Here is a 25308-nt window from a genome sequence, read left to right on the forward strand (position 1 = left end):
CAAATTTGCTGTACACCAAAGCAGCTTCATTGGTCCTTTGTACACATTCTCTGCACAGGTCCACAAACAGTACCCAGCTACGTCTGAACTGCATGCACCAACACAGCAGTAAACCTATTTTGCATGTTCCCTCTCTCCACACCACCCTAACCCACCCTCTCTCTTTCAGATCTGCCAGAGTGTTGGCAGAAGGTGCAAATGGCACAAATGAGTGTAATACATCTCAGTAACACGACAAACAGACGAGCTGAGGTGAGACGGTTCATTAACAAGTATTGAGATACTCAACATTTAATACATTAATAGCAACACATGACACCATATATGACTTGCAATCAGTAACATACTGGTGAATGTACACATTACAAAACAGGAGGACTGAATTAAAAAAGCCATTCTCACTAAGGAAGTTTCATTTTGAGGAGATTGGACTCTTTGAGAGCATGCCCCTCCATAACCTTCCAATTTTGAAAGCAATGGGATGCATTTTGTTGCCAAGTGGTCATGGCTAGTTCACTGAAGCAGTGTCTTTTCGGGTGCATAGAGCAGGCCAGTGACATAACCAACTGATCAGTTTACAAACCAGTATAACACAAGGACCATATTTTACAAAACTAAAACAAAATGGCAACGAAATAACAGAAGATCGAATTCAAGATACTACAACTATCAAACAGGTACTCTAAAAAAGTTTGAAAGCCTTGACAAGCACTGTTGTAGAGTGAAACAGGTGTTGGCAGAGTTCTTAAAAATATAAACATTGGTGAAGTTTTGACCATATTAACGAATGATAATTCAAATATTCTCAAGTCTTTTTTGGATCGAGCATTACATAGAATTATGGTGTGACTTAATTCATCAAAATAACTGGAACAAAGTGAGCGATCCACAAAATAATGTTTACAAATACAATAGTAAGGAATTCCAAGAAATAACAATTTCCACTCTTTGTTTGCCACAGCGCCAACCAAAAATGAACATATTGCTGAACCTTTATCTTTAAATGAAGGATTTGGACTGTCACTAGATTTTCAAGGATCACTCCTAAGTGGACATTGCTGTGCAAATAGTATTTTTATCTTACATTGAAATAATTGATGGCATCATCAATTAGCTGAAAATGTAAGCCATGGATCAAGTAAAGGTACGACTTATGTCCACGCCAACTGGCCTAGTTATTTATGAGTTTGGGGATTTTATTATTTGTTCGATTCATTTAACAGTGATGTCATTGAAGGCAGCAGTCAAACTGTCCATACAAATATTCCAGATCTTGTTGACCCATGACTTAGGGTGTCATTCAAATAAGGGACTGTAATCAGGTGGTGATCGGTGTTGTCCACAAGGTTCCAGCAGCAGCTCTCCACCAGCACTTGTGATAACCTCTTCCTGCAAAACAAGAACACATCAAACATTATCATTGAGGTGGAGTTAGAAGAACCTGTAAAAGGCAATATTTATTCATGTATTTTTATTTAGTGGACATTTGTATGGCGCATACACACACGTGTTTCCAGGCACTACAAGACAAGATGGAGGGTGGTGGGACATGGGAATCATGAACAACAAAAAAGTTATATTGGCCTTGTGACAATCCTACCGTGCAAGTGCTTGGCAAGGTGGAAAGTGCAAGGGGGGTAGGGGAAGTGCAGGAGTGGGGTGCCCCCCCGGGAAGGGGATGGGGAGTGCTGTGCGGGCCAAGGTGGCAAGTGCCAGGGAAAAAAGGGGGAAAGGAAGGAAGAGTGCGGTGGACAGGGAGGACTGGGATGGGTTAGTCTGGGAAAGGGAGCCCAAGGGCAAGTGCTGGCAGAGGTTGTTCAGGGGACTGGTAGCTATTGCTATGGCCCCTGCATGACTCAGAAGGGACCAGGCCCCAGTTGCAGAGGGACAGTTAGCATGGGAGGGTGAGAGGGAAGGAAGAAGAGAAAAGGAAGGTCTTGAGTAGTTTCCGGAACTTAAGAAGACCCACCTCAAGTCTTAGAAGGAGAGGGAGGCTGTTCCATAGTGACGAGCCAGCAGAGTGAATGGATCTACCTCCCACTCTTTGCTTGAAGAAATGTTTGACCTGCAGAGAGTTGTAGCCAGAGGACAAAAGAGTCTGGCTCAGGAGGTATGTAGGGAGTGAAAGTTGGATGTAAAGAGGTCCCAGGCCCAAGACAGCCTTGTGGATGATGTGAAGGTTTTTGCATTTGATACTTGCCATCACTGAGAGCCACTGGAGAGATATTAGGGCTGGAGAGATCCAGTCCCTGGGCTTGAGGCCAAGGATAAGACTTGCAGTCCTATTGTGGATTAGATGAAGGGGGTGAAGGGAGGAAAGAGGCAGATTGAGGAAGAGGCAGATGCCGTAATCTTGCCACCAGAGAGCCAGGGCTCTGTGGGAAGGTGCGGAAAGGTAAGATGCCCCTCAGAAGGTGGAGCTGAAAGTTGGACCTCATGGCAAGATCTGTGATGTGTGGAGAGGAGAGAGAGGGGCCAAAGATGATCCTAAGGTTGTTTGCCTCACAGGTTGGTGGGGAGGGGCACATAGGGAACCAGGCCAGAGACTGGGGGGAACAAGGAGCAAGTGTCCCAATGAGAAGTATATTTGTCTTACTGGCATTAAGGCAGAGATCATTGGCAGAGCACCATGCCTGAATAGCAGTCAGGTATGAGGGAGGAGGAGCTAGAGGTTGTAAGCTTGAAAGAAATCTCTGTGTCATCTGAATAACACTGGAAATAAGGGGAGAAAGTGAAGATCAGAAGGGTCAGAGGGGCCAGGTAGATGTTTAAGAACCATGGCGATAGGATAGAGCCCTGAGAGATGGAACAGGTGGAGAGTATTTTGGAGGAGAGGAAAGGAACGATTTGCATTTGGCAAGGTCTGTTAGAAAGTAAGGCCCATACCAGTGCCCTGTCTGTGATGCCTAGGGTATCACAGAGACTGTTTATGAGACTAATGTGATTGGCTGTGTCAAAGGCAGAAGCAAGATCAAGGAGGATCATAACAGAGGGAGTGTTAGAGTCCAGGTTAGCGAGTAGGTTTTCACAGGTGTTCAGCAGAGCAGTTTCCATTGTTCCATGACCACAACTCCAGCTTCAGGGCATCCAGCCAGTTTGGTGTGGAGGGTCAGTTGGAGGATGACCTGCTTCTCCATGAGTTTGCCCAAAAAAGGGGTGATAGAGATAGTGTGATAGTTAATCAGGCAGGGAGGGTCAGTAGATGTTTTTTTTAGGAGAAGGTGCACAAGAGAATGCTTGATGGGTTGAGGGAAGGAGCCAGTGGTGAACGCATGGTTGCAGAGGTGAGCCAAGTCTGGGGCAAGAGAGGTGATGTTGCCCTTGATGGTTCTGGAGGAGCAGGGGAGTACCTGCTTAGAGGAGACTTTCATAGAGCGGGCCACTCTAGAGAGCTCATCTGGTGAAATGGGAGATAAAGAGGAGAGTATGGTGTCATAGGGGGGCCAAAGGAGGTGAGAAAAGTGGGGAGGTGGAGAAGGAGCAGATGACAGAGAAGATAGGATGTCCTGAGTTTTGGAGGAAAAGTTGGAGGCCAGTGCAGAGCAGAGTGCCTGCGAGGGAGGAGGAGAGGAGGAGACTGCAGTAGGATTGACAAGTTCCTTGCAGATTTTAAAGAGTTCAGCCGTGTTATTAGAGGCTCCAGAGATGCAGGTGTGGACATGAGCCCTCTTCTTGGAGCAGATGGAGAGAGGATATTGCCTTTGGAGAAGAGAGCAGTGAAGTTTGTCAGAGCATGAGCTAGATGCCTGCCATTTCTGCCGAGCTGCTCTGTACTTGCATTTCAAATCGGCCAACTCAAAGTCATACCAACAGTTGCCTTTGGAGGCAGGCTTCATGCGGATCCTCATGATGGGGGCAAGGATGTCCAGGGTGTTAGAGATAGAACATTGTAGGTTAGCTATACATGATTCAGAAGGAGAGTCAAAGGAGGAGGGCAGTGGAGGGATAAAGGAAGAGCCAAATGCAGTGGCTGGCAAATGCTTCATTGGTCGAATGACAGAGAAGGCGACTGGCAGTGCAGGCAGAGGCATCATCAGGGGACAAGGGAGGACAAGGTGGGATGAGAGGAGAGAATGGCCAGACCAGGAAAGAAGGGTAATAAGAGGGTTGGAGAGGGGGATGTCTGTTGAGATGAGAGCATGCTAGGTGTGGCCGGCAGAGTGTGTTAGGCCAGAGGGAAGGATAGTGAGGGAAAGAGTGTCACAGAGGTCGCGAAAGTGAACAGTGGCCACATCGGGGGAGTCGAGATGGATGGTAAAGTCCTGAAGGAAGATACATTTGGGGGAGGAGGCAAGAAGAGAGGAGGACAGGTCAGCCCATTCTGAAAGGAAGAGGGAGGTCAGTCCTGGGGGCCTGTAGATGGTAGCGAGAATACAAGAGAAGGTAGGTGAGACAGAAAGCCTGCAGATTAGGCTTTCAAAGGAAGAGTAGGTTTGAGTGGGGATGATGGAGACCGGGCCCCACACAGGGAAGATCAGGGCTACTCCTCCACCAGGCCGGGAGGCCCTGGGATTGTACAGGAACTTGTAGCCCTCAGGAAGAAGAGAGTCAAAAGCCGTGACGTAGCTGGACTTGAACCATGTCTCAATGAGAGCAAGGACATCAACATATTCAAGGAGGTGACAGATGTCAGAGGAGTGTTTGATAGCAGAGCGAGAATTAAGGGTAGCTAAGTGAAGCTAGATGCCCCCTTAAAAAGATTTGGGAGGGGGGTTCAGGGGTGGTATTCCACCACTGTGGAGGAGTGGAGAGGGGAGATGAGGGAAGGAGGAGTGGCAAGAGAAGGGGCAAGCTGAAGGAAGACCCCTGTCAAGAAGGACGAGGTTGGGCTGGGAGCCCTCAGCCATGATAGTGCCACTGTGATAGACCTCAATGGTACATTTTGGAGATGCAAAGTGACCCAAGACCACTTCCCATCTGGTGCCGCCAGTAATGCATGAGAAGGAGAAAGGAGAGAGGACAGAGACCATATGTGGAGTCCATAAGTCAGAGGAAGGAACTGCAAAGAGAATGTCAGTTATTGTCTATCTGGAGGAAGCATTTATGTTGGTGTCTGCAATGGGCAGACCAGGGTTGGAACTAAGGAGTGCCTTTTTAAGTTTCTTTCTACAAGACTTTGTGAGTGAGGGAGGCTAGCTGATGGATAAGCAGTAAGAGAAGATATGGGGGACAGAGAGCTCCATGTGTGCAGAGACAGGTGGGTTGTGGGAAATTAGAGTATAGTATGGGAGTGGGTCAGAAGCACTATGCAACAGTAGAGTCTCAACAGTCAGCCAGGAAAACAATAACAATGAGCACCTTTGAAATGTCCAGATTTACAGTTTTATCGAGATTGAAAAGCATACTTAAATCCGAATTATGCCAGAAAGGACTAAAACGCAGTGCACAATGGTGGATGCACAGTTAGAAGCACACCTACATTAAAAATATGCCAGAAAGCACTAAAAAGCAGCACAAAAAGGCGGATGCATAGTTTGAAGCACACCAGAGAATGGAAAATAGCTTCAAATTGTTTTCCTTTTTCATTTATAAGCACAGCATTAGGAAGGCAGTAACGTAGCAATCAGTATGAGGCACATCACGATGCATAGTACAGATGGTGCAGAGAGTAAAGGATAAAGATTCGGTAGGTAGGAATAGGAGCAGTTAATACATTAAGGAGTCATAGTGTCCAAGGAAGGAGGGTGGACCAAACCGATCCATATTGCTCACCAGGGCAAAATGCAGGCAAGATTGTGATCGTGGTCATAGTGTTCTGGGCCAGACAGGGTAGTACAAGGGCCCTATGTGTGGCCCTTGTGTAAGGGCCCAGCTTTGCCTGCCGGCTCCCAGGATTGGTTAAAAAATGCAGCATCAGGGTTGGCCACCAGGGGGCACACGGATGAATCTTACCTCTGTGTGAGCTCTGTGGCCATAGGTCCTTAAGGTGAATTGAGCCCCCACCTTTGGATCCACCCCACACTCAAAATTGTTGAGCGGCTGTTGGAAGATCCCCCCCCACGCTAGCAAATACCCCAACCAAAAACGGAGTCTGAAAGGCTGAGAAAAGTGCCTTTGCAGAGGAGCCCACGTGTAGCTGCCCCGCGGTGCTCCGGAACCCTGTGAGGCCCGTGCAGCAGTTAGTGACAAACTCCGGACCTGCGGAGGTGATGAAGCCTGCTCTGCCTCTCCCCCCGTGACATCTGCCTCCTACTCTCGTGGGGCTCGTGGAGACACCGACAACAAAGCCAGCGCCGTGCCGCCCGTGTCCGCATGGAGGGAGGAGCCAGCTGGGTCACGGGACATGCCTGCCCAGGAAGCAAAGGTAGGCGGCCGCCCCCCCTCCCACCACCCACAGCGTTGCTCGATCACCCCGCGCATTCACTGAACCCCCCGCCCCGGTGACCTCCGAAGGCACAGCCGCACGCCGGTGCCTCCCCCCTCCACGCCGGGGGGCCGCGTGATACGTGGGAGGCCCTGCCGGCACAGCGCCGGAGGCCCACGGTTGGGGGACAGCGCACAGAGAAAACAGGAGGTGCACACACGCCCAGAGGACCCATTAGCCCTCCAAGTGTCCCCATCAGTGTTATTGGCCTGAGAATTGCCTAAATAGGCAGAAGAAAAGACAGCAAAGGGGAGAGGGAAGGAGGGCAGAGAGGGGGGGAGGAGAGGAAGAAAGGAACAAAGACACCAGAATGCATAAGCCTTAACCTCTGGCGCCCCAAATGCTCACAATTGAGTTAATCACCCACCTACAAGATAATGTGCACCAAGGCCAACACTGGGAATATGAGCCTCAGTACCGCACTGCCATAATTCCAGGCACACCACAGAGCACCCAGGGATGCCACCAAGATCCGTTATCCTCAGTGAATCATTACCTCCATTAGCCAGCATCTGCAGACACTGAACAAAATAACACACATCGGACTACCACCTTCCCTTCCCCTGGTCTGATATTGATGTAAAACACAGCACAGCCAGTAGACCTCATTTGCTGGCCTCGTGGGGCACCTCATTGCACAGACCCCTGAAATACCCAGGACCAACTGCGCACTCGACCACACGTAGTTCCACGGAAGCCCAGGCACCCAGCCTTTCCCCACGCAACACCATAAACTGGGGTGGAAGTGCGTCCATCAGCCCCAATTGACACCCTGAAGCAGGCCCAAGCAAGCCACTGGCCCCCACAAGGGAAACCGGGGTCACCCCATCCGTGGCCCACAAATTTGGACAAGTGACCACACCAAAGACCCTGTAGCACCCGCGAGGGAGAGCGCACCACCCCATTTCTAAACCCTTCAATCGCCTAGCCACAACGGCCCTATGCAAAGCCCCAACCAATGTGAAGCACAAGGCCGTATGTTACAAACATTAGCCCCCAACTCCCGCAAGGCAAAAGCGCCTGCGCAGGGCCTCAGCAGACCTGAGAACCCGCCCTCTGCATCTGAGAGACTTGTTAGTGACTGCACTACGCCAACGTGCCGCAAGCATTCCCCCTCCACCACCAAGGGACTCAGAGGCCTTGGACCCCATCCCTCACCTGGAATAATTCTGAAGACATCAGGATCACTGTAGTGCAGAGGGTTGGGCCCCCGATTCAGGGGCGTGTGCCCCCTCTGCCGTAGTGATCACCACATGGACACTAGGGCGAAATTGGCCAAATTCGCCTTCTCTTCGACTCCCAATGCCGGGAGAACTGAGGCAATGGAATCCGCAGAATCAGGTGCAGCTGCCACCAAAGGCGACATTGCAGCACTGCTGCACGAGATAAAAAATATGGGAGCCAACCTAGGGGGCAAAATAGACAAAATAACTCAGAGAATGGACAACATCGAAGAAAGGCTAGAAGGGGTCGAGAACAATCAAGCCTCTATAGACACGCTCGAGACCCAAATGGACCTTAGAATACGAGAGATTGGGAAAAGAGAGGAGGAATTTTGGCTCAAAATGGATGACTTAGAAAATCGCAAGAGGAGAAACAATCTACGCTTTTTCGGTATCCCAGAACACGAAGGTGAAACAGAGGAAGACCTCAATAACACCATTCATGATATTATCAAAATTCGGACGGCGGATGAGGGTATTGATGAACCTAAAACTGAGAGAATACACAAAGCCGGGGGGCCGCCCAGTGGTCCAAGATCAGTTCTCGCACGATTCCACCGATACCAAGATGGAGCCAGAATATTGGAAAAGGATAGATCTGGTGGCCCTCTTACCCTTGGGGGTGCCCAGATAACCATCTTTCAGGACCTATCTTTGCTCACTCTGGCTCTGAGACGTCTATGCAGTCCTCTCACAAAATGGCTCAAAGAGCAGGGCACTCAATACAGGTGGGGATACCCGTTCTCCCTCACCTTCGAACATGGAACCAGAAGAATCCAGCTGCGTTCTGAAGAGGAAATCCGTGACTGCATAGCTGACCTCCTCGGTGGGGGTCTGAGGGAAGGAGAACGAGAAGCACCAGAATGGAACAATCAGTGCAGGGAACCACGGAGAAAAAGAGTGAAAGGCTCAAGGAAGTACAGAAGGGGCAACAACACCCCAGAAAGTGACATATGACTTCACCCTCCAGTGGCCCACTCCTGGGAGGCACAGGACCCAATGTCGTGATAGGGATAGTCCGACACGGACTAGGTGAACTGTAGGGGTCCGGAGCGGATCGAGACTTGCAGGCGGGACATCTCGCAAAGGGAGGAAGGACGCATCTGCCTGATGATAGATCTCGCAAACTGCATGTATCCAAATATTTCCTTTTTCTTTTCTTTTTTTTTCTTCTCTCTTTCTCTCTTTTTCCTTCTCCGAAAAATGTTGTGTAGAAATATAAAAGTTGGGAGGGGGGAGTCAAGAGGGGGGAAGGGGGGGGGCTCAAAATGTTATAAGTGGACTTATATGGACTCAGTTTCCATCTAGTTCGACTCGGACGCCACCAAGTCAGCATGCAAGCCCTTCATAACGATGAATGATGAACAAAACGGGCAGAGGGCAGGGGATACTGTGTTGTATTCCCCTATGTGGAGGGTGGGGGAAAATAAAGACGCCTAAGAGTAAGACGGTCTGGCACACTCAGTGGAACACGCCGATCCTGATGGGTGTCAGCTGGTGACACTCAGCGACAAAAGATGGGACCTGGCAGACATACTAAGAACATACCATAATGGCAAATAACACCAAGACAAGCGACATGCCAAACACAATCAAGATAGGGCCATTGAATGTCAAGGGGCTTAATTCCCCCACCAAACGGTCACTAGTGCTGAGGGAATTCAAAAGGGCAAAGCTCGACATACTCTTTTTGCAAGAAACTAAATACATTAATGGAGAAGAAAGAAGGATCCTAAACGCCCGTACAGGCACCGAATACTGGGACTCGAGCCCGCTCAGAAAAGCTGGTGTAGGCATCCTGATCTCAAAGAGGATACAATTTGAAGTACAGAAAACCTGGACAGACGTGAGCGGCAGAGCACTGGTGCTCGTTGGCAAGATACAAGGAACTGCCATCACACTCGCCTCTATATACGCACCCATCTCCGGCCAATCCAGGTTCCTACAACACATGATCCCCAAAGTAATGCTTGGAGCACAAAGCGAAGTAATCTTGGGAGGTGACCTCAACATGTGGGCCGATCCAACCCTGGACAGACAAGCCGGAAACCACTGGCGAATTCCCCGCCAGAAGCTGGCCGCTCAATGATAGTCAATATGATGGACAGCTACAACCTAACGGATGCCTGGTGCCACATGAACCCGCAAGCAACAGCGTTCACTTTCTACTCAGCGCCACACACCACATATACGCAATTCGACTATCTCTACCTCACATCAGAGCTAACAGAGGTGATGTCCGCATCCGATATATCCCCTATAACATGGTCAGATCATGATATGGCTACGGTCAACCTCGACCGTATCGCACTCCCACACAGAAGCTCGAAGTGACGCTGCAATGAAACGCTCTGGAAAGACCCAATATTCCGTGAACATCTTGAGAAGGAGATTGCACAATACTTCGACCTCAATAATACTGCCGAAGTCTCGATAAACACAGTATGGGAGGCGGGAAAAGCCACATGGAGAGGAGTCCTAATCCAAGAAGTAGCAGCACGTAAAAGAGAGCGACAACTCGTACAAAGCAGGCTAAGAACCGAAATAACACAATTAGACCGCAGCACTCAATCCCCCAGTCCCGACAGAGACCGAAAAATAGAGGAGGCTGCCAGCAAGAGAGAGGAACTGCGGCAGTTGGAAATCGACCAGACCATCCGAAAACTCCAATATTTAAAACAGAAACAATACGAGAAAGAGGACAAAGCTGACGCGCTCCTTGCCACCAGACTTCATGACCAATGAAAAGAGAGATGGGTGTCAGCCATACACGAAGAAACGGAACCCCATACGGGTCACCCGTGCGATATTCCTGAAGCCTTCGCTAAATTCTATGAGAACTTGTACACCTCGGACACCCCCACAGACGAGAGTGCAATCACAGAATACATGAACACAATAACCATCCCTAGCCTACCTCGCGACACAACGCAAGCACTTGACGCCCCTATCACGGGTGAAGAAATAGCAGATGCAATTAAAAAACTCCCAACAGGGAAGGCCCCCGGCAATGATGGTTGCACAACAGGATTTCACAAAACCTTTATTGACGCACTCCTCCCAGTAATGGTTGACCTCTTCAATCACATCCTTCAAACTGGCAACGCACCTGCATCCTTCTCCGAAGCCCTGATCATGGTTATCCCGAAAGATGGAAAAGACTCCACCCAATGCTTGTCTTACCGTCCCATCTCTCTTCTAAACACAGACGCCAAAATTTACACAAGAGTCCTCACTGCACGACTGGAGACGCACATGCCCGCTATAATCCACAATGACTAAGTGGGGTTCATACTTGGAAGACAGGGGGCAGACTCAACCCGCAAAACTCTCCACCTCATACATGAAGCCAAAAGGATGTCAAACTCTCCAGCCCTATTCTCAATTGATGCAGAAAAAGCGTTTGATAGGGTCGAATGGCGTTTCCTGGAAGCTATGCTGAAGAAAATAGGCCTTGGCCCTACTCTCCGACGCGGAATCAAAGCTGTATACACCTTACCCTGTGCTGCCGTGGCAGTGAATTCCCAATACTCCCGCTGGTTTAATTTAAGCAGAGGAACACGACAAGGGTGCCCCCTCTCTGCAATACTATTTGAACTATCATTGGAACCATTAGCGCAAATGCTGCAAGCCAACAAGGGGGTTGAAGGACTCCACGTGTGTGGGAAAAAATATAAACTGGCCTTGTATGGGGACGATATCCTCCTCCACGTGCGGAACCCGATGACATCAATCCCAGAAGCACTCCGACTCATTGAACAATTTGGCGCCCTGTCAGGCTACAAAATTAGTAAAGCCAAATCAATCCTCTTCCCGTTACGTGAACCCACCACCAGCCAAAGAGCAGAATTTGAGCAACTTGGCCTCATCATAGGTACACCACTCTCCGTTACCTGGGCATCAATTTGACAAGAGACATTGCCGATATATACGAGGCCAACTTCCCCCAATTTCCGGCCGCTTTTAAAGCAGACCTCGCAAAATGGCAACCCCTCACGATCTTATGGATGGGGCGTCTGAACGCCATCAAAATGGTTAGCCTACCACGCTTCCTATACCCGTTTCAAGTACTTCCCGTCACAGTCCCAGACGAATTTTACAAACAGGTGAAAAGGGCAATAACAGGATTCCTGTGTGAAGGAAAGAAGCCTAGAATACCCTACAAAACCCTCATATTACCAATGGACCAAGGTGGCGTGGGCCTCCCCGACAGATATTACCAGGCAGCACAGTTGAGAGTCCTTATCCCCCACCTCAGAGATAGAAAAGATCTACTGTGGGTCCACCTGGACAACAACAACCTGACCCCTGAGACGCTATCTGAATGGCTATGGGTCCCCAGAAAGCAACTCACACGAAAACTGCGAAACCACCCTGTATTGGGAACCATATGGAATATATGGAAACAAGAGAAGGGGATGGTGGGAGTGACCACATGGCCATCCCCCTTAGCCACCTATTGGCCCCTGGGGTCAGAGAGGAAATCCCGGAACATCCTAGATACCAAACCTGGTACGACGCAGGACTTGAAAGGGTTGGACAACTATGGAGAGATGACAAATTTATATGAATCACAGACCTGGAGGACGCCCTCCAATTACACCCTATTCCGATTTTCCTCTACCTCCGATGGAAGGGAGTCCTAGCCAGACGCAAGTGGAAGACCAAGATACAGAGAGAACTCACTCCCTTCGAGAGAATCCTAGATACAACCTCTACAAACAAAGGCCTGATCGCACTGATGTATAGTGCCCTGATCACCAAAGACCCAAATCCGAACCATCGCCTCAAGGAGAAATGGAAAAAGGACTTCAACAGAGAATTCGACCAACAGGCATGGGACACGATCTACAAAACTCTGTCCTGAATATCCATCGCTGCACAATACAAACTACATGTCATAAAACTACTTCACAGATGGCAGTACGATCCCTACAGGCTATCGAAGATGTATCAGACCAACAGCCCCAAATGCTGGAGACAATGTGGAGCGGAGGCCAACTATTGGCACATGTGGTGGGACTGTCCCAAAGTCTGTATATACTGGAGCGAAGTGCTCAGATGGATTAAAGAGATAGACGGCATTGTGCGGGAACCATCCCCCCTCCTGACCCTATTCAGCCTGGAAGAAGAGGAAGATGAGCTAAGTAGAATACAGGGACTTGCCTCCCCACTCCTACTGGCCACAAGGGCTGGACTGGTTATCAAATGGAAATCTCCACGCCTTCCAACTAAAAAAGAATGGACTGCTATTGCAACAAATATATACGTGATGGAAAAAATCACTGCAGCCCTCCATGAAAAGGCTGCACGCCACGATCAAACTTGGTGTGAATTCGCAAATGTACACATTCCAAACCAAAGACAAACAACCCCGGAAGATCCAGCATTGTCGTAATCACTAACGAATACCCCACCATCCCACAGCACAGAGACAATCAGGCCTGTCGCAACGAACGAACCTATGCAAGCCAGACGAGATCAACATCCCATCTGGCACCAAGCACAGACTAAACTGTCACTGACAAAATGGACAAACTTGTCAGACCGTCTTGGGAAGGGGAGGGAGAGAGCAAGAACACTTTACCCATGAGGGCGGTTGGGTTTATTATTGTTAGTACTAGTATCCTCGTTTAACTTTTATTAACATAGTGATGTAGCTATGTGATCGCAACACGAGTGTACCTATGCATATAACCCTTGTTGTTTAAAATCAATAAAACTTAAATTAAAAAAAAATGCAGCATCAACCACCATGAAGTGTAGGGCGGCCTCCAGGGCATGCAGACAAAGGCATTACAATGCTGAGAATGGTGGTGGCCATTTTGAAGAGGAACAAAATGAACCACAGAGCACAATAGCCCATATGGGCTTACTTCATATGAGTAGAAACCTGCTATAAATAAAGCACAACAAAGTTACCAGGGTGCACCAAAAGTTCAAATGGGCTTTGCACATACATGTACAGCACTTCTTCCTTTTTTATCTGGAGTGAGATAAACAAAGTCACCAGAGTGTTGTAGCAGGATGTTACCTGTTAGATGATATATGCTGCATCAGGAAAGGGCATCATGGTGAGGCAGGTTTTGCAGATGACATATATGGGCTGTAAGGGGTTTGGTGCTTTAAGATGATTCACTTGAATTGTCCACCAGTAACTCACAAGCAGACACAGAATAATGTATTAAAATCACCCCAATCAAATAGGGTTTCCCAGTTAACAGCATCTTGGTCCCCCAATCCAGAAACCAAATCAAAGAGGGTTCTCAATACAGTCAAAACGTCCTTGGGGTCAATGTCAGTGTTATAGAAAAGGAGGCTATTGTCAGGTTACTTCGACTTCACACCCTGCATTGCAACTTTTCAACCTTGTAAACCCTAATTTGTCTGTGGGGCTCTTCTGTATCCGAGGCTGGCACTCCAGCAAAACTTGATATTAGTCAATATCTTCTATGCCATTGGGGGATGAAGGCAGTCTCTATTTATGCATTGTCGGAATATCCCCCTCTCTGAAATCACAGACCTACTCAGGGAGGGGAATATCTCCATCTAAAAAGGGGATGTATGTATTCTGTTTCCTGGAATATACCTGCTATCCCACTTTATTCTTTGTGAGTTTATTGTCATAGACACCCCAAAGCATCTATCATGCACATTTTAAAGAACTTAATCATTAGCTGGATTAAGAATGATTGTTTTAAGGAAAAGACGTGCTATCTCGTGGTAAAAAGCTGCAAGAATGGCAAAGGAAGATATTAAAGGTTCCACTCCTGGAAAAATGTGGACAAGATGACATTTAAGAGAATGTATGTGGTTTTGAATCAAAACACCCACACCTACTGTCACCACATAAGTGCAGAGTGCAGAAAATTGGCTGGCTGCCTTTCTGCTATTAAGGGTCATTCATGAATTGTGGATACTTAAGCGCACAGACATAAGGTGATTTGAGATCAAACAGCATCTGGGGGAGATGCCGCCCACCACGGAAGGCCCAAGATTAAATGGTATTGTGGAGCAGCGATTAGGTCAAACCAAATGGTTTCAGTATGGCCATTACCTATGGTCATAGTCAGATCCACTGTATGTTCAGTAACAAGTCCTGAAAGTAACGTGGTACCATAAACTGCACTCACTACCTCAGGATGTGTTTTCGGGATGACGGGGATACCCAGGCTTTTAGCAAAGTCATCATCAAAATAGTTCCCAGTAGCCACCGATTCGAGTACTGTATCAATTACCCACTCCTAGCCCGGAATGGTACATTAGGTAGAGATCATGAAAGGAGCTGACCTTACAGAGTCTGTATCATGGCCACTCGGTAGTACGACTCTGTCTACTACCGAGCTCCGGCGTTTCCCTGTTTCTTGGATTTCTTGTTACATGAACGCAACAAGTGCTCAGAAGAGCCACAGTAAAAGTATACATTGTTTTTTCTTCTCAGTTCCCCTTCCTCTTGAGTCAAAGGACCCCTGACTAAGCCGATTTGCATGGGTTCCTTGTTACCTGTGGTAGGAACGGTGGAGGTCAATGACAAGTGTGCCATTGGTTTTCGCTCACCTTTACGTTCAGACTTTCGGGCATGCAGGACTAAATCAAGCAGTTCAGGAAAGGCTGTGGGAACCACTGGGATGGTTGCTAGAGTGTCTTTTAATGGATCCGACAAACCCTTGTAAAAAAAAAAGGGCCACCTTCTCGTCATCCGGCCAACCCGTCTCGGCGACCAACTGGTTAAAGCGGGCCAAATAAGACAGCAGGGATGAGTCACATTGTTGCAACCCCAAGAGCTCCAGGTCTGTGGCTTGGGTTTTATACCTGGTATCGAAGTCTCGCCCCATGGCATCAATTAACGCATCGCAATCAAACAGCAATGGACTCCCTGACTCCAACAATGGATTAGCCCAGGATGCGGGAGTACCAACTAAATGTGACAACAAAAAGGCTGCCTTAAGAGGTGAGTCAGGAAAGGATTTTGTACGACATAAAAAATGTAGCCGACACTGGTTCAGAAAGGTACGGTAGAACGTAGGGTCTCCATTAAACCATTCAGGTGGTGCTAGAGGGAACTGAGCAGTCATGAACACAGGACCCACCTCTTGGCGTGATAAAGATGCATCAGCTCCTGGTGCTTTAACTGGTACAGGATAAGGGGGCACCGTAGTCTGCAATCCAGCCTGTAAAGCATCAATGCGTGCTTGGGTAGAAGCATGAGCAGTTGCCATATCATTTTGTAATTCGGCAACTACTTGCATGATCTGTGGCAGAGTTTCATTGGGATCCATTGGGGAGGCTTCTGAATATTTCAGAATCCCACAAACACAGGCTGAAGAAAGGAACCAGTGAACAGCAGATGACCTAAGAGAGTACACTAATTAATCCTGTACTCTCAAAATGACTCGGTTATGCATGTACAGAAAAACTCAAAATAACCTTGGTAAAAAGGGGACAGAACTGCTAATGCCAACAACTGTTGGAATAGTGTGCCGGAAAGGTTTTTCCCCTATGTACTGTTACGACCTGTAAGACATGTAACCTGATGTTTAGCAAATGATGCATGTGTCTGCAAGGTGTCTGCAAGGTGTGTGAACACAATCGAGGGAAGTGTCTTACCGCAGAATCCAGAAAGTCCACTTGTGCAGAAACCAGTGGTTGCAGAGCCATAGCAGCAGCAGGATGTTGAGGAAATGGAGCAACCCCTTACGACTATACCCGATGAAACGAGGACGCCTGAGTCGGTAAGTCTCTAGTCTGGGTTCTAACCTGACGAAACGAGGACGCCTGACGGGGATCACTTAACACACATAGAAAGTCACCAGTCCGTGTGTAGCGACCCGTACGGGTACTCCAAATCCAATTAGATGGGAAGATCCAGCAAGGAGAACAGGGTCAACAAATGGCATGAAAAAAAAAAAAAAGCAATCCATAGGACTTTCTGGGTCAAGAAGGCTGAAGGAGGAACACGGTAAACGTAGCCAACCGGGACAAGACGGGGCAGTTCCAGATGGCGTTCTGGGTCGAGGAGATTTGAAGGCAGGAAGAATTTGGCTAACGTAACCAGACCAGGAGAAGACGAGGCAAATCCAGGAGACAGGCAAAAGTTCAAAACCAGGTAATCCAAAAGTACAGGAACAGCAAGGCAAAAAGTCAACGCACTTCCGCAAATTCAGAAGCACCGCAGAACGGGAAGGAGGTGCTTAAATGTCATGGGATGGTAACACATGACCAAAGAACGGCGTGTGGTGACTGGTCAGTGTCAAGGCTGTGCTGTCAATCTCCATGGCAATGTCCAGTCCGGGCCGTAAGGTCCCTTCTTGTGGGAATGCACTGGTGTCTGGGCTTTGTAGTACGGATACTGCATAGTAGAGTAAAGACGCCTAAACTTTGGCAAGGACAGTAGATGTGGTTGCAAGCAGGACTTGTGTGTGTATTTTCTCATGGTGTGCATATGTCTTGAATTACTTGAAAGAGAGAGGCAAGATGTAGAGGCAGTAGAGAAATGTAGATTCCTGACTCGCAGGTGCTTTCCGCAGCCTTTGCGACTCTCTCGCTCATTCTATCCTGGTACGACTACGACCTGGCTGCCCTTAAACGCAAGGTTTGGGTAGCTGAGCAGATATGGAATGCGTCAGGTTAACCATCTCACAAACTGGCATGCCGCCTCCTTCAAAAGCATTGTCGACTATGCATCCACACGAAGAAAAGAGTCTTTATTCAAGCCTGCATCTTCGCAGCATCAAACAACATGGCTGAACTTTTCAAAGTCTGCAAGGAACTGGCCAATCCTGCAGCAGCCTCTTCTCATTTGACACACCCAGGACCTTTGCTCGGCCCTGGCTGCACATTTCACCACAAAAACCCAAGACATCCTTTCCACCCTCTCTTCCACACCACAGCATTTACCAACACCAGACCTCCCTTGGCCACTCCTCCTCTTACCCTCTCTTCTTCCTGCCTGTCACACCAGATGAGGTCACCAGACAAGTCTGATCTATGAAGGATTCATCCAAACAGATGGACCCCTGCCTCTCCAAAACCATTAAAGACAATATTAACTTCCTCAGCCTAGCCTTGGCTGATCTCTGCAATCTCTCCTTTTTCACTGCAGCTTTCCCAATGGCCCTGAAGCACTCCCCTGTGCATCCTCTGCACAAAAAACCCTCTGACGACTCCACCACTCCTTCAAACTACTGCCCTATATCCATGGCTCCTTACTTGGGCAAACTCCTGGAGTTGGAGAAACTGGCTATCTCTCAGCCGACCCTCCTCACTGAATCTATTGGTTTCTTCCACGACCATCAATCTGGCTTTAGAGCATCCAGAGGCATGGAAACTGCTGTTCTGAACACCCGTGAAGACCTTCTCCAAAATCCTGAATGCTAACACCCCCTCTATCCTCATTCTCCTTGACCTCTCCTCTGGCTTCGACACAGTCAACCTCGACATCCTGATTGCACATCTCTGTGGCACCCTGGGAATCACAGGTCAGGTTCTGGTATGGTTAAATCCTTCCTCTCTGATCGACCATCCTAGGTGGAACTTGGACCCTTTCACTCAATTTGATTTCCACTTTCACCTCTACCTTCCAGTGCTATGCGGATGACACGCAAATATCTTTCAGGCTACCTTCAGCCACCTCTTCCTCTTTGCTCATATCTGACTGCATGTCCGTTATTCAGTCTTGGTATGCTGCAAACTACCTCTGCCTCAATGCCACTAAGACTGGGATTGTTCGCATTGGGACCCCTGCTCCCGCTTTCCCACTCTCTCTTTGGCCGGCTTCATTGGACACACCCATCTGCGAAGCAAGAAACCTGGGGGTTATCTTTGACTCCACACTCTCCTTCTCCTCTCACAATTCAGACATTTCTTAAAAATCTAGCTATCAGCTTCACCTCCTTGGGGGTACTCAACTTTTTCTCACTTTCCCCCAGAGGCTCACTGTCTCCTGAGCCCTGGTTTTCTCCAGGCTGGACTATTGCAACAGCTTCTTATTCAACCTCCCTTCTTCTGCCCTGCACCCTCTGCAACTCATCCAGAACAGAACCACGAGACTTATCCCTGGCCTCAAGCAAAGGGACTGCATCTCTCTGGTGCAGAAATCCCTCCACTGGCTCCTTGTGGCTAAAAGGATCAAATTTAAGACCCTTTGCATTGTTCACAAGGGTTTCTGGGGCCTGAGACCTACCTACCTGCAAAGATGCTTACCTAAATACTGTCCCTCATGAGCCCTCTGCTCATCTACCTCTAACCTTCTGCGAGTGAGACCCATTTCTCCAAGCAGTTATTTGGAGGGAGATCCTGATCATGAGCAGGTGCCTTCCTCTGGAATAGCCTCCCTGCTGCCCTCCGTCTTCAGCTGGATCTCCTTAAATTCCAGAAACTCCTCAAGACTTTCCTCTTCTTCTCTTCCTTCTCTCTCCCTCTAGCCTGCTAACCCAGTTCTCTGTTTTCCCTGTCTTCCACCTGTTCCTTACAGCAGGTTGCCTGGCTATCGGGTGTACCTCAGAGTCTCACTGGTCCCTGGCACCCCCGCCAGTCTTCTTTCGCACTTGCCTCAGGGCCATACACCTCACCCACACTGCATGCATTTGAGAAATGTACCCTAGAGTGGCTCTCTCTGCACTTACCCCAGTCTCAACCAACCGGGTGCACTTGATGCCCCCCTGTGGCCCCCTGTGTTCTTGCTCGATCCATGTCTGTTCTCCCTTGTCTTCACCTCTTAATTGCACTGTTAAAACTGCAGAATCGCTGCCAGGCCTATTTGCTATCTCCCAAATGGTTAAATGTATTTTTTACTCACTTACTCTGCCTGTGCAGACTATTATCGCCTCAGAATGTCAAGGGTCTCAGGGGCAATTTTTTCCCCCTTGTTCCCACCCTCCCTGAGTGCTTTGAAACACTTGCCTGTGTATTGGTGTTATATATAAACAAACAATACCATACAATACCATACCAATACCTCATTGGCTAATCCCCTCAGTCCCCTATCCATGCCAGGCATCCTTGAAAGATCCAGATGTGGCAATGCCGTTCGCAGACTACCATGGTGTCCGTGGACCCCGTACCACAGGGGCAGCTCTTCTAACCCTTTCCTCGTCCTGTTCTCAACACTCCCTTTTTTGCTGCTTTCAAAGAGTCACACTTTCATCTACCAATCTCAACCAATAATTCTACACCTAACCCAGTCATCTCAGTTCAACGCTTCAGATGTACATCACAGCCATGTGCATCAAACACTACTGTGAAACTCCACATTTCTGTTTCCAGATTCAACAACTCCATCTAACAATTCAAAGTACAGGTATGCTAACATTTTTAAAAGTATGTTCTGCAACATTTACAAATATCTATAAAGAAGGTTCCTGCTACTTACACTGTAATGAGCTTCTCAATAAGCATATTCTCTTTTTTAACCACTCCAGCATAATCCTTGCATTTCTGCATTCAGCACCTGCTCACACCAACCAGCAAATACTTGCATTGCTGCCATTTAAAAATGTATCTCTTTAGGAGTATTTTCATGAAAGTTAAAAAATATGTCTGTATATTATGGCAGCACTGTGTGTAACTTTTTTCTAAAATAAAGAAAAGCACATTGACAGGATTTGTACAACATGTTTAAATGCCAATTGGTGTGTGCAAGTTTAATATGTTAGTAGTACATGCATACTTGCAAACATGACCCATTCCAATCTATAGTGTTTAGCAAGTCTTCTTTTTTTCTTTGCATACTGTCACTTCTAATACCACTTTTCCCATTATAAAACTAAGACTACAACTCTCAGAATGCAAAGGCAAAATCAGGACTTCATGGAAGCTTGCAATAACATGTACATTGAATGAAAAATTAAAAATTCTGTGCATTTAAACATATTTCTTTTTAGTAGTATTTTAATTAAAGCAAACAAATCATGTATACATTTGCTGTGTGTATCTTTTTTCAACAAAAAAGAAAACAAATGCAAACGATGTGTACAACGTTTTTAAGTGCCACTCAGTGAGTTCAGGTTTAATAACCTAGGAGCGCATGCATACTTGCTAGCATAACTCATTTCAATCTGTAGGTGCTTATCCAGTCCTACTTTTTCCTCTGCATTCTGGGACTTGTAATCAAAACTTTCTAATAGAAAGAATGCAAATACAACTCCCACAATACTAAGATTAAAAACCAACACTTAATTAGCACTTACATATTAGAATACATCATATTGGCAAGTATACATATAGTGCCAACATACAAACTTCCACACAAGTGCCACATAAAAATGTTCTATACATCTTTTCCATTTGCTTTTCTTTTCTTTTACAAAAATGTTCCTTATAAATGTCACACTTTCCAACCTCATTCATTACATTCCTTATGCTGCCACCATTCTCCACCTGCTCACACATATATCTATCCCACCGAAGTATCTATATCCAACCCTTCCCCTTACGTATAAAGTACTCTTCTTTCCAAACCTCTATTATAAAACAGCACACAATGCTGCAACAACATCCCTCCATTGCATTACTACTAGGCCACAGTTAGTTTCCCTGTTGTTTAAAAACAGTGCAACACATTACAAATGCATTGCACTAGAAACACAGCACTACTCATATTCCAATTGTTCTAACAACATAGCTAACACACATTAGTAGACTATCCATAGCACATTATTAACTCTTTATCCCAACGCCATTCATAAATAACAACCTTGTTTACTAAAAGTACTTCACCATTACCATATATTCCCACAAATGTTCTTTTACAATTACAGGAAATAAGAACATTCCCGATGACACCGACCAGAAGAAGACTACTCTTCACATCCTACAAAGAAAGTATATTACTATAGTATTAATCTGTATGTTATTGTAACAGTGTTGGAACAGTATTGTTTTGCTGTATATTAGCCTACAATAATTCTTTCAAATCAACATGTATTTCACTATTATATTTCAACATGCACACTCGTTATTTTCTCATCTAAACACCATCATTACAAACCCACTGTTCTCCTCAAAACATCATAATGTCCCTACTTATTCATTCACACCACCACTCTCTTATTAACCCAACCCCTTCACACCTCTACACACCCTTACTCTTACAATCTTCCCACCCATGACAATCATCCCACTACAAAATCACACAGCACTCTATTGATCTCTACCATCACATTCACACACCCATTCACAATACATCCATATACTTTCCACAACTTTCACACCCAAACTTTCCTTTTTGCCAACAGACATGACAGCATGCCTACTGAAAAGCAACCCTGTAGAAAACAAAGAACAAATAGAGCAGATAAATATGAAAGCAAGCCATATAGTCACCCACCTCTAAAACATATTATAGAAAACATCAAAACAAAACTGCTAGCAACGTCATTCAACAAAACTGAACCAGCGAGCACTAAAAAAGTAAGGCCCCTCTTCCAAAAACTAAAATAAAAAAAATGTTAAACAAAACCAAACCTACTAATGAACCTAACACTATATCTACCAATGTTAACGTAGCCACAGTGAAGCATTTCACATTTTTTTTTACAAAAAATGTTCCACTGTAGAGTGCTTCACAATCTTATGAAGACAGCTGAAAAGTCACAATCTACCCTTAAACAAAACCACAGAAGACAAATCCTTGAAGCTCTAATTGACAGTGCATTTCTACTGAAAAGAAAGTTGTACATAGTAATTTCAGACAGACTAAAAACACTATCTAAATTAATCAGAAAATTACAAAAAGTACTTCTAAAAATGGCAATGTCAATATAGAAACCTTATCAAACTTCTGTGAAGGTGAATGGATTCACACAAGCAGTGCAGAATGAAATCTCAATGAAGAGGCGTATAAACAAGAACAAGAAAAAACAATTGCCAGTAATGACCAAGGGTCATGGTAGGAGAAACCATTATGGCACCAGAAACCCTTATAGGAAAAAACATCCCTAACAAACATTGAACCAAATGTACTTTCCGACCTAAACAATCCGTCCAGTATACAAATGGACGTGCAGCTCAATGTTCAACATACAACAACAATCCTTCAAATCTTTACGACAATTCTTCAATCACTATGTGAAACTAAAAGACAAAAATAGAATTAAAACTTTACAAACCATGGACTCATGTCCAGTGCGCAGCCACACTGCACTGCAAGGGCATTCATTAGCCTGCATTTTGGGAACTGCTTGCAAATGTACGTTTGTTACATCTCGTGGTGCACCTCTTCCCAGAACACGGGTTCGTACATCAAAGGGCACGCGCACTCTTCCTTTCACAATGGAGATTACGGCAGGGAATCTAACAAACAACGATTCCCATGCCGCTCTGCTGCTCTGTCAGGTGCCCTGTTCCTCCAATCAACGTGCTCTGACGTCTTGCTTTCGGTTTGTCAAAAAGCAGCGTTTTCATTCTGCTCGCCGCTTCTGATTGAAGTTGCAATTCCCTTGAAGTTACGTCTTCAGCATTATCTTGATCTCTCTGTTTACCTGACCTTTGCTTGCCTAACGGACTGCCTTGTTTGCTGCTTTTGTCGTCTTTGACAGGTTAGTGTACCAGGACTCGTATCTGCCTTCACGGACTGCCTTGCTTAACGATTTTGTACTCCTGCCACCCGCCTGTTAACAGGACCTTTCTTCCTTCCTCCACTGATTGCTTTGCCTAACGTTTTGTTCCAGTTATTGCCAGCATGTAAAAGAAAAAACTGCCCGTGTATTTTTTGGGTTGCTTTCTTCTTTGCACATTTGTCTCAGATACTGTTCAATTGTTTTCAGACATCACAGCTTCTACCCAGCATTTTTGTAATCTGCACTGGCTCTTGTCGCCTAGCCCCAGACACCAAATCCAACTGCCATCTGTGGTCCACTGATATTGCTATCTTCTGAACTACAAGATATTGGGACATCTTTTATCTCTCTCCAAACAAGTGCACAAGTAAACGCTGCACAGGGTGTGCACCAACCCGGACCTAGTGCACTCCTCGTGCCGTTCGGCTTAGAACCCTCACTAACCTTCCTGTTTATTATTTTATACTGCTGTTTTGTTCACCTTTGGATTATTCCCAATACTACTAGTGGTAAGGAGTGTTTAATTACTGTCTCAATTCATCTTAGAGTGCCCCGAACAGTCCTGATATTGTTATCTGTTTTCTAGGTAGGAATCTGTGCCCCGATAACAAGATAAAACACCAGGTATAACTCATAGCAGTTTTGACTGTTTCTGTCTGAGAATTTGTCACATAAAACTCATCCCTTCTTCTTTATTTTGCAGCTGGTATCTCGTGGCGGTGTGCTCTCCCCGCTCTTTTGAATGATCAGGCTCTTTGTACTATCCACTCAGTAGAGGTTCATATCATTTTAAAGATCTTTACCCTCACAGAGAGGAGGCTAGGTTGGAGGCCCTATCCGAGCTATTCAATCTAAACTGTGAATACCAGACTGGTCCGAAGAAAAACCCGGCTGCATACCTAGCCTCATCCTAGTCGGTGAGTGACAATGTTCCACCACATCCAAATATTAGCAACACATCATTCCACTCTACAGAATCTTGTGCCTAGATTGTAGTATGCAAAAAGTCCTGCTCTGCAACTGCAAAATTTTAATAACATCCTCCTACATGGAACAGCCAAACAACTCCTTCAAGAAATAGAGCACATCCAAAGTAAACAATTTGGAACTGACGTTCACTTAGAAAATGTAGTACCTTCAGAAAACATTAGTCAAAACCTTACAAACACCAACCTTCTAACACATACAAAAAAAGAAATTGCAAGTTTCAAAACACATTTGCTGAAATACCAGACAAAGGGCCTCATTACAACTCAGGCGGTCCGGAAATAACGGTGGCGGTAAACCCGCCGCCACCGTTGTTTCCGGACCGTCTGATCCTGACTCCTGCAGGCGGGAGGTGATGTTCCCGCCAGGTCTGACCTAGCGGGTTTAACACTGCCCGCCTGCAGGAGGACGAGGAAACACCGGCAGCATTACGAGATGCTGCCGGTGTTTCCATGATCCCCATTCCCATCGAGTCCCATAGGACTCGATGGGAATGGGGATTAACACCATTCCACCTCCGTGATTCCCGGAAAACCAGGGTTGTAATGCCCCGGTAATTCCGGGAATCACAGAGGCGGAATGGTAATACGAGTCCGGCGGTAACCAGGCGGTTTTACCGCCGCGGTTACCGCCGGACTCGTAATGAGGCCCAAAGTATGTGGCTGTTGTTGCAGAACCCTTTATAAAAACAGCACAAAAATAGTATTTATGCCCTGAAAAATAGAGGTCAATGAGAAATCCCAATGGTTCCAATTAGCTTTAAATCTAAGAACAGAAAATAAATACAACATAACTGACCCCTAATAGTTTGCACATACTGCAATACAAAGCTTGACAATAACCAAATGCCATCACGTGCTTTCACTAATAATCTTAACTTGTACAAGAGCATTATTATCCAAACAGTAAACCGATTCAAACTGTAATATGCCTCCAACCCAAAACAGCCACATGTTCTCCTTCTGAGTTACTAAAAGGAATTTGTGGCAAGTAGTATATTTGCCATTAGATTTTAAAGAAAATGTAGACATTCTAGGAGTACAGCGGCCAATAGATCAATCTTTGATTGTACTAATTAATGGTGTACCAAAAAAAGACAAAAATAATTTGGCAACAACTAGTCAGCTTAAACAAGGTTAGACAAGCCCTACAAACTCTAAAATAAAACAACGAATAC

The 25308-nt window shown here is 46.4% G+C and overlaps 1 protein-coding gene across 1 annotated transcript in view; it reads right to left on the reverse strand.

The window, feature by feature from the left end:
- Nucleotides 1-367: 367 nt before the first annotated feature.
- Nucleotides 368-25308, reverse strand: part of SH2D4B (SH2 domain containing 4B) — a 1358492-nt gene continuing 1333551 nt past the window's right edge. The window contains exon 15 of the mRNA XM_069610827.1: nt 368-1389. Within this exon, the coding sequence (XP_069466928.1) occupies nt 1297-1389 (93 nt within the window). The 3' untranslated portion in view covers nt 368-1296. The remainder of the gene's footprint in view (nt 1390-25308) is intronic.

The sequence above is a fragment of the Ambystoma mexicanum genome, chromosome 8 (assembly GCF_040938575.1).
Source record: "Ambystoma mexicanum isolate Mex_15411 chromosome 8, UKY_AmexF1_1, whole genome shotgun sequence".
Lineage (NCBI taxonomy): Eukaryota > Metazoa > Chordata > Amphibia > Caudata > Ambystomatidae > Ambystoma > Ambystoma mexicanum.